The sequence below is a fragment of the Manis javanica genome, chromosome 4 (assembly GCF_040802235.1).
Source record: "Manis javanica isolate MJ-LG chromosome 4, MJ_LKY, whole genome shotgun sequence".
NCBI lineage: Eukaryota > Metazoa > Chordata > Mammalia > Pholidota > Manidae > Manis > Manis javanica.
Genome location: NC_133159.1, coordinates 35100234 through 35112400, shown reverse-complemented (window position 1 = coordinate 35112400; position 12167 = coordinate 35100234). Strand labels below are relative to the sequence as shown.

General features: G+C 50.4%; 2 protein-coding genes and 4 non-coding genes across 6 annotated transcripts; 1 reads left to right on the top strand and 5 right to left on the bottom strand.

Moving 5' to 3' along the window:
* The first annotated feature begins 575 nt into the window (after positions 1–575).
* BEST4 (bestrophin 4) lies at positions 576–5786 on the top strand. Its single transcript, XM_017648502.3, has 9 exons — positions 576–1265; positions 1348–1442; positions 1989–2222; positions 2387–2541; positions 2999–3076; positions 3368–3565; positions 3688–3768; positions 3876–4030; positions 4204–5786. The coding sequence occupies exons 1-9, from the start codon at positions 1114–1116 to the stop codon at positions 4475–4477; spliced, it is 1422 nt and encodes a 473-aa protein (XP_017503991.1). The 5' UTR covers positions 576–1113; the 3' UTR covers positions 4478–5786.
* A 996-nt stretch (positions 5787–6782) lies between these two features.
* Positions 6783–9535, bottom strand: RPS8 (ribosomal protein S8). Its single transcript, XM_017648504.3, has 6 exons — positions 9409–9535; positions 8905–9011; positions 8324–8423; positions 7753–7928; positions 7379–7508; positions 6783–6938 (listed from the first exon to the last, which is right to left on the bottom strand). The coding sequence occupies exons 1-6, from the start codon at positions 9410–9412 to the stop codon at positions 6829–6831; spliced, it is 627 nt and encodes a 208-aa protein (XP_017503993.1). The 5' UTR covers positions 9413–9535; the 3' UTR covers positions 6783–6828.
* On the bottom strand, positions 7037–7107 carry LOC118973060 (small nucleolar RNA SNORD38). The gene has a single exon (XR_005062279.1). It is a non-coding gene; the product is annotated as a small nucleolar RNA SNORD38 (small nucleolar RNA).
* LOC118973061 (small nucleolar RNA SNORD38) lies at positions 7622–7693 on the bottom strand. Its single transcript, XR_005062280.2, has one exon. It is a non-coding gene; the product is annotated as a small nucleolar RNA SNORD38 (small nucleolar RNA).
* Positions 8498–8601, bottom strand: LOC118973062 (small nucleolar RNA SNORD46). The gene has a single exon (XR_005062281.1). It is a non-coding gene; the product is annotated as a small nucleolar RNA SNORD46 (small nucleolar RNA).
* Positions 9097–9176, bottom strand: LOC118973059 (small nucleolar RNA SNORD55/SNORD39). Its single transcript, XR_005062278.1, has one exon. It is a non-coding gene; the product is annotated as a small nucleolar RNA SNORD55/SNORD39 (small nucleolar RNA).
* Positions 9536–12167: the final 2632 nt, after the last annotated feature.

Here is a 12167-nt window from a genome sequence, read left to right as displayed (position 1 = left end):
TATGGTTTGCCATAGCTTATGTGTCCTGAATCACAATTACTCTATTATTCCTGAATAGATCCATTTTGCTGGTAAAATAAGTGGCTGTTTCATATTCAATGTTGACAAAGTCCATCAACTTTGGCTTTGAATCCTGCCTGCAACAGGTCCTAGCTGTATGACTTTGGGCAAGTCATTTAACTCTTGGAGTCATCTGTGAAATGAAATGATTCCTACCTCACAGAATTGTGATGAGGATTTCATGAGGATGATGTAGTAGTGCCTTTGGCACAATGCCTGTCAGTTAGTGCTCTCTGATCAATAGCTGTTATCATTACAACAACTTATTATGCACTTGTCTTCTCACCTAGAGCGTGGGACAATAATCCCCATCACTCTGGCTTCAAGGACGTGGTGTCAGCTGTGTGAGCTATGGGGTCAGTGCAGATGGCACTTCTGCCAGTCAAAGGCCAGCCCAGCCCTGCAGGTGTAGAGAGATACATCCAGTTCCCAGGACCAGGGGAAGCTGGGTAACAGCATCAATCCATCATTGATAACCTCAGTCCAGCCAAACTTTATGGACCCAGGAGCTACTTAAGTGTGTGGGGGGTGAAGGCTAGCCCAGTTCTCCTTCCTCAATACAGGCTGCTGCTCAGAGCAGGTAGGCAGGTGCGGGATGGGGTGAGAGTGTCCTGGGCCTTGGGAGACCAGCTTTCAGCTTCAAGAGCAAGACCCCAAGGGACAGCGGTGGGCCTAGGCTAGAGTTGGACCTCCTGTCCACAGCAGTTCCAGGACCTGGTTACTCCAAACACTGCAAATGGAATAGAAGCTTGGGGAAGCCTCATGCAAAAGAGGTTATAGATTTCAGCTCCCCCTTGCCCCACCCCATCCTGGCTTGACCATGTCCCACTGAGTGCTGGAGGGGATGGGGTGTGCTTTGTCTACTCTGCTGCTTCTTCCCCCGTTGTCTATTGACACAGGCTGAGGGTGGGGGTGTATGTGAGCAGAGTTGAAGGGAGGTTGCCTGGGGAACTAAACTTGGTGCTAAGAAAGCAATCTAAGGAGAAGGGCTTCTGGGGAAGAGGGATGCTCTGGGGGCAGCTCTTGTGACCTCCTCCCCAGGCCCCCAACACCATGACGGTTTCATACACACTCAAAGTGGCGGAGGCCCGTTTTGGAGGTTTCTCTGGCTTGCTTCTCCGTTGGAGGGGAAGCATCTACAAGCTCCTCTACAAGGAATTCCTCCTCTTCATTGCCCTGTATGCTGTGCTCAGCATCACCTACCGGTGCGAGGGTGAGGGTGGGGTCTCGGGGCTGGCTGGTGAGGAACTAGCTGCTCAGCTCCCTCTAACCCAGGACCTTCCCCAGGATGCTGCTGACCCAGGAACAGAGGCATGTGTATGCTCAGGTGGCCCGATACTGCAACCGCTCTGCTGACCTCATCCCCTTGTCCTTTGTACTGGGTAAGGCTCTCTCTAGTTCTCCCTGGTATCCTTCTTAAAATTGTCCCTGACCTTTGGGTTGGGTTGATAGCTCTCAAGGTCAGAATTACCCCAACATCACAGCCTAGAAATCAACCAGAGCAGGCTCAGCAGACATGGGAGCTGCCTGCCAGGTCCTGGATTTCCAGGAGGCCAGGCCCTATCACTTGCTGGATTCTCCAAAAAAGGGACAAGACACCTGCTGCCTCACAACCCCACCCTGGGTACTGGAGGGGAGCCGGAGAGAGGTGACATCCCCTCTCCCCAACCTCATGAGCCACCAACTTCTCTGCCTGAGGTCTGCACTCCTTCCTCCCCGCCTGGCCTAGCTCAGCAGGGCAGGACCAGAGGAAGAGGCTGTCCCCATCCCCGACAGTGAGTCAGGGCGTTGGAGTCAAATGTTCCTTCCACCGGCCTTAGTTCAACCTGGCCTGGACCAGGTGCTCTGGCTTGGGGGCAGAGCATACTGACTCCCAGGCCCTCCATTATTTTTCCTTCCCATCCCCACTACCCACGGTGGCCGACCAGGTTTCTACGTAACCCTGGTGGTGAACCGCTGGTGGGCCCAATACACAAGCATCCCGCTGCCGGACCAGCTGATGTGCGTCATCTCTGCCAGCGTGCATGGCGTGGACCAGCGTGGCCGCCTGCTGCGCCGCACACTCATCCGCTACGCCAATCTGGCCTCGCTGCTGGTGTTGCGATCAGTCAGCACACGAGTGCGCAAGCGCTTCCCCACCATGGAGCATGTGGTGGATGCAGGTGCTGCGTTCGGGGACCCTAGGGCAGGCAGGGGCCTGGACCTGCCTCCCTCCCCACCGCCTCCTGGGAAGGGAGGTCTGGCCCCCAGGGGACTCCAGGGCCCCAGGGAGGCAAGTCCCGAGGGCAGAGGATGAAGTTGAGCCCCACCCATATTATCCCGGCAGGTTTCATGTCCCAGGAAGAGAGGAAAAAGTTTGAGAGTCTGAAATCTGACTTTAACAAATACTGGGTACCCTGCGTCTGGTTTACCAACCTAGCGGCCCAGGCCCGGAAGGATGGGCGAATCCGAGATGACATTGCTCTCTGTCTGCTCCTGGAAGTGAGTCAGCCTAGGACCAGGCCATCTGCCTTTCTGCCCCTGGCTTTGCAAACTGGAATAATTGTAGTATATGGTGCCAACTATGTAACACACACTGTTGGAAGTATGGTACCCATATTAACACTTAACCCTCACAAAAACCCTGGAGAATTCGTACTATTATTAACACCACCACCACCCACCTTGCACAGGTGAGGAAACTGAGGCACAGAATGGAAAAGAAACTTGCCCAATCACTCACCTAGTGAGTGGAGCTGGAACTCATACTCAGACATCCTGGCTGCAGGCTCTGTGCTTGCAACTACTTTGCTAAACTGCTTCCCACCATAGGCACTCTAGCCTGCTAACACCTCTGAGAGCAGATGGGCCTCCAGACCTAGTTTGTGTTGGGCTCTCCTGTTTCCCCATTCTTCCTTTCTTACCTCCACTGACTTCCTCTTCCTGCTGTTACCACCAGGAGCTGAACAAGTACCGGGCCAAGTGCAGCATGCTGTTCCACTATGACTGGATCAGCATCCCCCTCGTCTACACCCAGGTAACTGCTTCTCACCTCTCCAGTCCCAGTACCTCCTGGATACGCTGAGTTATGTGACACTGAGAACTAGAGATGGTACCTGCTTTGGGGCAGTTTTGTCCAGTGAGACACTGAACAGACAAGGGCTCATCCTCAAAGCCTCCCTGGACCCCTACTAAGATGATCGCATCCCCTTGGGTGCTGTCATACCCTGCTACATATTTGAATTACTTGTCAGACTCCTCTGCCTGCCCTCAGGGGCAGGGGCAGCATTTCTTCCTGTCCCACTCAGCGGAGCTTTTCCTTCTCCAGGTGGTGACCATAGCAGTATACTCCTTCTTTGCCCTCTCCCTGGTTGGTCGCCAGTTTGTGGAGCCAGGGGCAGGGGCTGTCAAACCTCGGGAGCCCCTGGAAGCAGCCCAGGAGCTAGCGCCAGCCGTGGGGGACCTGGATATGTATGTGCCTCTCACCACACTGCTGCAGTTCTTCTTCTATGCTGGCTGGCTCAAGGTGGGCACTTCAGGTGGTTATGCCAATCTGCTCTATGGAGACGTGGGCCCAGGGCCCACCCTGACTTCAGGGATGGAGAACGGAACTCTGAGCCTAGAAAAACACTGTCCTACAACCTGCAGGTGGCCGAACAGATTATCAACCCCTTTGGTGAGGATGATGACGACTTTGAGACTAACCAGCTCATAGACCGGAACTTGCAGGTGAGATAGGGGTCTGGGGGCAGCTCCCCATCCTGCCAGCTCTCAGCTCTGGCGTGGAGAGGAGAGGGGAGCACAGGAGGATCCTTGTGACTTGCTGCCCACCTCAGGTGTCCTTGCTGTCTGTGGATGACATGTACCAGAACCTGCCTCCAGCCGAGAAGGACCCGTACTGGGACGAAGACTCGGCGCTGCCACCCTACACAGTGGCCACGGCCGCCGAGTCTCTGCGGCCTTCCTTTCTGGGGTCCACCTTCAACCTCCGGTGAGAGACTGGCGGGGGCATAGTTGGGGCTTGAACTTGTACAAGGGCCCCAGGTACCCGCCTACCCTCTGAGGCGCCAATGACTCGGTCCCTCCTGCTCCTGTTCCCCTTGGCTGCCAGTGCCCGAGTGGGGCCCCGCGGGGCGCTCACTCAGCTCGCCCTCCCGCCCGCAGCGTGAGCGACAACCCTGAGCAGAACCTGCAGGTGGAGGCATCCCCCGGTCTGGCTCGGTCGGTACCTGCAGCGCAGACCCCGCTGCTCGGCCGCTTTCTGGCCGCAGGAGCGCCCTCCCCAGCTATCAGCCTGCGAACCTTCGGCCGCTCACGAGGACCTCCCCGGACCCCCCATCTACTGCGCTTCCGAGCCGGGGAGGGCGGCGACCCTGAGGTTGCGGACCGCATCGAGGAGGCGGCGGCGGGGTCAGCAGACGAGGCCCAGGAACCCTGAGCAGAGGCGGCCGGGGCCGGGCCGCCCTGCCTCCCCACCCCCTGGGCCTGCCCTCCGGCGCTGTTGGAGCAGCAAGTCCGTCCGGTGGACCCTGAGCCAGAGTATTTACGGGCGGACCCTGGAAGAGGGAGACGGCCGGTCGAGCCAGGTCTGGGAACGTGTACGCTCTGGCGGGATAAGACAGGGTGAATTGCTTGGGGAAGTAAAGTTAGGGTACATGGCATGAGGCATAGAAGACTAGATAGGGCCCAGATGCACCGTTAATCGCCTAAGCAATGGGCGGTTTAGACCAGTTCTCAAGATTGAGGGAGAGGAATCCCCGAAGGGCTCGTTAAGACATCCGGGAACCACTTCTGGAGTTTCTGACTCATTAGATATGGAATGCGGCTCCATGATTTGCATTTCTAGTTCTCAGGTGATCCCTGCCTTGTTGGTCAGGGGTTACAATTTGAGTACACATAAAAAGATGTTTTAGAAGGTTGTACCCTGTCCTGATAACCTTACTCTGAAGAGGGATCAAAACGTGTACTGGAGTAGGGGGCTTTTATCTGTAATGTCCAATTTTTTTATTACAATGAGTATATTACTACTTGTGCAATACAATTGTTTAGAAGTAAAATAGATTTGGTATGCTGTGCACAGTCTACACCACCCAGCCTAGACCCTCAGCATTTGGACTTTAGAATACCAAGCCTTCCACTACCACCAGTCAAACTGGGGAGAAAACAATTTAAGGGGTGAAAGCTGTGAGTCCATCTTCATGATGGGTCTGCACTGCTACAGGGGATCCCGAGTACTATGTTGGAGATGTTGCTAAACAGAGCCTCCTCCAAGAGTCCTGCCTTCAAAGCTCAGCTCCAGAGGAAACTGGTGAATGCCAAGACTGAATGTTAAGGTCAAAGGATGACAAAATACCAGAACTCAGAAGCCATGGTATATTAGCATACTGGTACACTGCCCTGCACTTTTCCAGGTAATGGATTCACAGTAGGAAACCTCATACCCCTGGAGTTATATGCCAAACAAGACAAGAAGATAACAAAATGAGCAAAATTTATACCAGACTAAGGGATATGGAGAAAAAACAGGGACAAAGGATACAGCATAGATTACAATGTAAAATTGTGATCAGGGCGTACCTTATTAGAGTGACAAAGCCCTGGATAGAGTAAGCCAAGTGGTATTTCAAAAACTGTGTTCCCAACAAGGGAATACCTATGTTCACTAAGACCAGAATGGAAGTCACTATAGAAAAAGGGATGAGGTCACCTTGAGCTCTTAGCCTTTGGTAAGGACTGAGATGGGAAGATGTCTTGTTAAAAAGCTGGATCTTTCAAAATGATCACTGATTGCTGGGATTTCATTACAATTAAAAGAGGTAGCACCAAGCAAATAAGGATGTAAAAAAGTAACTAGAATGGCGAGGTGGTGTTAAAGGTTGAACCAGCAAGATTTAGTTGCAATTAGATGTTGGGAGTGCTAAGAATAAGGGTCAGGATGGCCCAAGTATGAAGACAACTATTTGCTATTAAGTAGTTGAGAAACTGAAAAGACATTGCTGAGGAATATGAGCAGTTTTTAATATACTGACATTTTATTAGAGTCCAATTATGATATCCAAGTACAAGTGTCAAGTAGGTCTGGGTTAAAGTTAGATGGAGCATAAAACACATTTAAATGCTGAGGACAGACAACAATGTAGCCAAGTTGAAGGCAAAGACCCTTTGAGATTGTTATCTAAATGGGATTGTAATTCAGTGAGACTGAATCTGCAATGCAGAAATCACTGGTAATCTTACATGCTTTCGAATACTAAGTAGGGAAGGGATTGGGATTCAAGAGAAAATTAACTTCAGGGAGACATCCAAAAACTGACAGGTTTAAGTTTGTTCAACCTTCTCAACAATGCAAAAAAAATGTGCAACACAATTTTAAGATTTCTAGACCACCCATGAATCCAGGTTGAAAACTTTGAATTAAACCCTTAAAGTCAAGGTCCACACAGTAATATGGTACAAGATCCAACTTTGCAGAAGTATAGCTTCAGGTTCTAATCACAGCTCAGCCATACCCTAATATTGTTGGGAACCCCAGGGCAGGGACACCTCCCTCATAAAATCACTGTGCTTGGCCTGCATGCCACATCCCTGACTCCCACTTAAAACCAGCGTGCACCATGTTCCCCCTACTATAGATGGCACAGCCCACGATAGGCCTTGGCCTTTAGGGGAGGGAGGAGCTGGAGACACAAGGGCACCCTACAGTGTGCCCAGCAATCGAATATTTAAGACGTGAACACAGGACATAGAACAACAGACCCTTTATTACATGAACTAGGACAGGAAGAGAACTTATTTGCCTTTTCGGGCCTTGATTTTCCTCAGATAGAACTCCAGCTCCTTGCCCTCAAGCACGTAGCCGTCTGCTCGGCCACACTGGCCTGGTCGTGAAGCAATGCATGCTGCAAGAGAGTGTGGCACTTAGCAATATGACAATATGGCGTTACCCAAACCTATAAGCCTTGAAAAGTCCATGCTGGTTCAGGTATGAAGCCCACTGTCTCTTCAGATATTATCATCTCGTCACTCAAGAGTCAGTAGCAGAACTGGACAAAGTTTTCATCACTGAGACACAGCCCCCTAAACCTGGGCACGGACTTAACAGACCCCTGAAATGCAGGGGCTGAACTCGGGTCTATTATGTACTGCTTTCCACTGTTTCTCATTTCAGCTTCATACTAGTTTCACTTCAAACACTTCATGCTTGCAGTGTTACCATTAAGCTCTCCTGGTGAACCCTCTAGACCGCACAGCTGGCAGTCAAAAGAACTGAAGCAAGGGAAAAATACAGGGCACACATCCCATCTTGTGACTCTCCCCCGCTGCATGCAACAGCTCTCACCAAGCAGCTTGCCCTGCTGGAACTGCTCCTCCAGAAGACTGCTGATTTTGGCATTCTTTTTCCTTTCATCATATTTCTTCTGAATTTTCTTTGATCTCTTCTTGTTTAAAATCTCTTCCTCCTCAGGAGTCTGAATAAAGGAGATATAAATAGATTAGCTGGGGCTTCCCAAACCCTTCCCCCTTCCAACTCAGGGAAGGATGCCACAACAGCCCCAAACCCTGCACATGCCAATCCTGCTGCCTTCCTCAGCACTCAAAGGCTTGCATCTCTTCCCCTTCAGTAGCAGAACTGGACATTTTTCATCATTAGAAGGCTGCAATCAGGTTGTCCTCCCCCAACCCCTCCAGGGAAGTCAGCCCCCAAACACGCACCAGTTTGGCACCCTTCTTGCGGCCCAGGGGCAGTGCATAGTGGGACTCGTACCACTGTCGGTACGGTGTGCTGTCAACGAGCACGATGCAGTTCTTCACCAAGGTCTTGGTGCGGACCAGTTCATTGTTGGATGCGTTGTAGACAACATCAATGATCCTTGTTTTGCGTGTACAACCTGCTCAGAGAAAATTCAGAATCAAGCCCTGTAAACGAAGCCAACCAGCCCTGCCCACCCCCCAGCCCTGGGCAGGGGAGCCTAAGGAAAAGCAAGGGAACGCTAAGCCTTTACCCAGCCATGGGGCATCAGCTCCTCTTCCACAAACCCATCTTTCCAGAGGTGGCTGGCAACCAATCTCTAGATTCTGCCTGATCAATCCCTGAGGCTACAGGGGTTAAGAAATAGGACAGGATGGAGAGAACTCTCCAGCTGCAATAACCTCGGGGTCTTTCAAACAAGGATAAACTTAAGTATGTTGGTCAAGGCCATGGACTTCCTGCTAAAAGCACTTACTTAAGCTTAGAAAGCTTTAGGTGCCGAGTTCCCACCCCCTCGCGGAGGGCCTCACTCACACTCGGAGCCCCAGGAGAAGTTTCCCACATCCAGCCTCAAGGCCCGGTACTTCTTGTTGCCTCCCCGCACACGGACTGTGTGTATGCGGCGGGGGCCAATCTGGAAAATACAGACAGGAAGTAGGTTATCGAGAGGCAAAGCGAGAGAGGAAAGGAACCTGGGCTGGATGGAGGCAACAGTCAGTGTAACTATGACAAGTCCTAGCATTGGCAAGTGGCATACAGGTGACCGAAACGGTTACAACCACGCCTGAGGATTCTTTTTCATCATTCTAGTTACCTCCAAGAGGAAAAACCTGATTCCAAACACATGAAAATTAAGTCTCCATGCAATAAATACGCCAGGTCTCCAACTATATATTACGTGAGAAGCCCACTCGCTCCAGACGCCCTTCAGAGCCTAGTATACATCATCTGCCTCCATGCAACCCCTTACTATTTACCCAACACTAAAGGTACGGAGGCTGCCCAGTCCCTGAAACAAATTACAGCTCTACAAAGTTTCAACCATCACACGCAGAGGCGCACCAACGCCAGGGAGCCGGGGAAAGCCCTCCGGGGTCGTGGGGCCCCGCAGGCACCTTAGTGTTGGCAGCAGGGCGTCCCAGCTCATACTTCCTCTTCTTGTGGTAGGGCTTTCTCTTGCCCCCGGTCTTGCGGCGCTTGTGCCAGTTGTCCCGAGAAATGCCTGTGAGAGCGGGGGGTGGAAAGTTGGGCCACTACGATTCGGGGCAGACCCCTCTCGCCTGCCCCAGAGCCCACGCCGGGCGGGCCGCACGCTCAGCTCTCCAAGGTTGAAGCCCCCACTGCGCACTCGGGAGTTTACAGCATTAACAAAATGTCATCATACACGTGCGGCTCAGCCTGGAACCTTTTCCGCGGCAGCCATATTGGTGCCGCTGGCAGCACGGAGCCCTTCCCGCTGCCGGCGCTGGCCTCGGCGGCCAAAAACCTGAGCACCACCCTCCTCAGGGTTGCTCGTAGACGGGGGTCGGGGCGCCCACTCTCCTAACTTGGCTGGGAAGCAGGATGGCACCGGATGGCGCTCACCTTCCTCTCCCGGCCCTGACGCAGACAACACTCACCCATTGCCCGGCGCTGGCTGGAAAGAGAAAACGCAGAGCCTCACGGTCCAGTTTCTAAAACGCTGCCCCGCCCTCTTACGTGTTTTTCGGGCGCCGCGGCCAGAAGCCTGGAGTCGAACGCGTCGTTCCTTACGTTCCTGCGCCCGCGCCATGGCGGACGGTGGCCTGTGGGCTCTGAAGCCCGGGGGTGGAGGAGGGGCCGCACGGGGTCCGTGGCTGTGAGAGCTTTCTGTAGAGGTTGAGGATTTTAGGGCGGGAGTGGCCTGGATTTATTTACATTTTGAGCAGACCCGTTTTCGAAGCTGTTACAGTAGTCCGGGACGAGGCATGTGCGTGCGGGTGCGTTGGAAAAGGGTGGAAGGCAGTAGAGATGGAAACGAACGGTGGATTTGCGTTTTGTTTTGAAGGGTTTGGGGAGCGATAGGACGTGGGGGTTGAGGGATAGGGAAATATGTTAGGGATTCCTAACCTCACCATTGATTAATTGCGTGAATATTGGTGCCGTTTACTGAATGGGGTAGGTTAAGGTAGGAGCTGTTTTGGACATACTCTTTTGAGATTTTGGTGATGTGTAAGTGGTCTGGTCATCCCTGTAAAAGAGATGTGGACAGATGTTACTTTGGGACTTGTTGGTATACGAATCATAAAGTCACCAATATGAACGTTAGGGAGAGAGCATACAGCAACCTTTTCTTGTAAAAGGTAAGTACTCTAGGTTCTGTGGGCTATGGAGTCTGTCAGTTACTCAACTTTGCTGTTGTAGTGTGAAAGCAAATGAATGGGTGTGGCTGTGTTCCAGTAAAACTGTGGGTACTGGGATTCGCCTGTCATGAAATACTACGCTTTTGATTTTCTTCCCCAAACATTTAAAAACAAAAAACATTCTTAGCTGATGGGCCCAGTCCACATACAGTGGTGTGCCAAACCCAGGCATAAAGAATACAAGAAGATGGTCTCAATTCAAAACTTGAGGAATGCCCACATGTGAGGCCAGGTGGAGAAAAGAAGCTGGGAAAGGAGACGACAGAAGGCGCAATTAGAGTGAGACGGGGGAAGCTGGCACAGGATGGGGTGGTGTCTAATACTTCCCTGAAGGCTAGTTAAAATGAGGATTACAAAGTAATTATCGCATTTAGTAACCTGGAAATCTTTGGTGACATTGGCAAGGGCAGTTTCTGTGTAGGGGAGTAGGCAAAGACTTAATTAGTTTTTTCAAAAACTTGAAACAGAATAGGAAGTAAAAAAAACTCCAACTATATGTAGACAATTCTTTTGAGACGTATGACTTAAAGGGGAGGAGAGAGCTAGCTGGTGGCTGGAGGGGAAGCAGAGCAGAAGGGCAGTATTTAAAGGAGCAAACCACCTAATGAATCAGCCATTTTGCACTCAGCTTCAGATCCTATCCCATCCTTGGAAGAGATTCTCTCAATATTAGCCATTTTTTATCCGTATCTTCAAGCTTCAACTGGCTTCTCAGCACATTCAGAATAAAATCTAAATTTCTTACCATGGCCTGGGAGACCCAGGAATATCTGGTCTCTGCTTATCTCTGACTTTAACAGTTTGATCAAATATCTCTAACCTGCCCTCCTCATTCCAGGCACTCTGACCTTGCCATTCCTACCGCAGGCCTTCATGCTCTGACAAAAAATGCTCTTCTCCTAGGTCATGGCTCCCCCCCTACTTCAAGCCTCTGCTCAAAACCTCACCTACACACTGGCCTTTTCTGAGCTTGCTCTTTATAGTAGCACACTCTTCTCTTTCTCTATCCACTTAATATTAACATTGATTTTACGTGCTCATTATGTCTTCCCCACTAAATTATAATAAGCATGAGAGTAGAAACTGTGTTGTTCATTACTATATTTCCAACAGCTAGAATAATGCTTGGCTTAGTAAGCGCTCAATATTTAAATATTTGTATTGAATACTGAAATATTTGAGCCACTTACTGTTACACTTACCACATAGTATGCAATGGCTTTTCCCAAGTAGACTGTAAGATCTTAAAGAGTACAGTGTAGTACCTTACTCATCACTCTATCCCTAGCCTTTTGGCACCAAAAAAGGAAAAGGCAGTTGCATTGGACACAAAAAGGAGAAAATGGATTCAAGGAGCACTTGTTAGTTGATGGAATTTTGTGATACTGTATTGTGGGGGTGAGAGAAGAGTGACATGAGGTTCTTCCCTGATAAACCACATTAAATGATGGGTTGACATCAATAGATAACACAGGAGGTTTCTAAAAAGTTCAATTTCAGGTTGAGTTTGAATTGCCACTAGGACTATAGGTGGCTATTCTTTGTATTGTAAGTAGTTAGAAAGATGAGTCTTAAGTTTGAAAGAGAATGGAACTGATATTTCCCACCCCCACCCACCATGGTCTCTATCCACTTAAGCCAGTCTGTATCACATGAACATATGTTTATTTATTTATTATTTTTATTTTTTATTAAGGTATCATTGATATACAATTTTATGCTCAGGTTTTACATGAGCAACATTGTGCTTACTGTATTTCCTTCTATTATCAAGTCCCCACCACATGCCCATTAGTCACTGTCCATCAGCACAGTAAGATTCTAGAGTCACTACTTGTCTTCTCTGTGCTGTACTGCCTTCCCCGTGCCCCCTCATATTATGTGCACTAATCATAATACCCCTTAATCCCCTTATCCCTCCCATCACACCCACCCTTCCCAGCCCCTTTCCGTTTGGTAACTGTTAGTCCATTCTTGGGTTTTGTGAGTCTGCTGCT

Excerpts from the sequence above, each read along its gene's own strand:
- RPS8 (XM_017648504.3), bottom strand. Across the intron at positions 7,509-7,752 it reads GCAAGAAGGGTGCCAAACTG|ACTCCTGAGGAGGAAGAGAT; the intron begins GTGCGTGTTTGG and ends TCCTTTATTCAG. Across the intron at positions 6,939-7,378 it reads CCAGCAGGGCAAGCTGCTTG|CATGCATTGCTTCACGACCA; the intron begins GTGAGAGCTGTT and ends ACTCTCTTGCAG.
- BEST4 (XM_017648502.3), top strand. The coding sequence starts at position 1,114 with ATGACGGTTTCATACACACTCAAAGTGGCGGAGGCCCGTTTTGGAGGT. Across the intron at positions 3,077-3,367 it reads TCCCCCTCGTCTACACCCAG|GTGGTGACCATAGCAGTATA; the intron begins GTAACTGCTTCT and ends TTCCTTCTCCAG. Across the intron at positions 3,566-3,687 it reads TCTATGCTGGCTGGCTCAAG|GTGGCCGAACAGATTATCAA; the intron begins GTGGGCACTTCA and ends TACAACCTGCAG.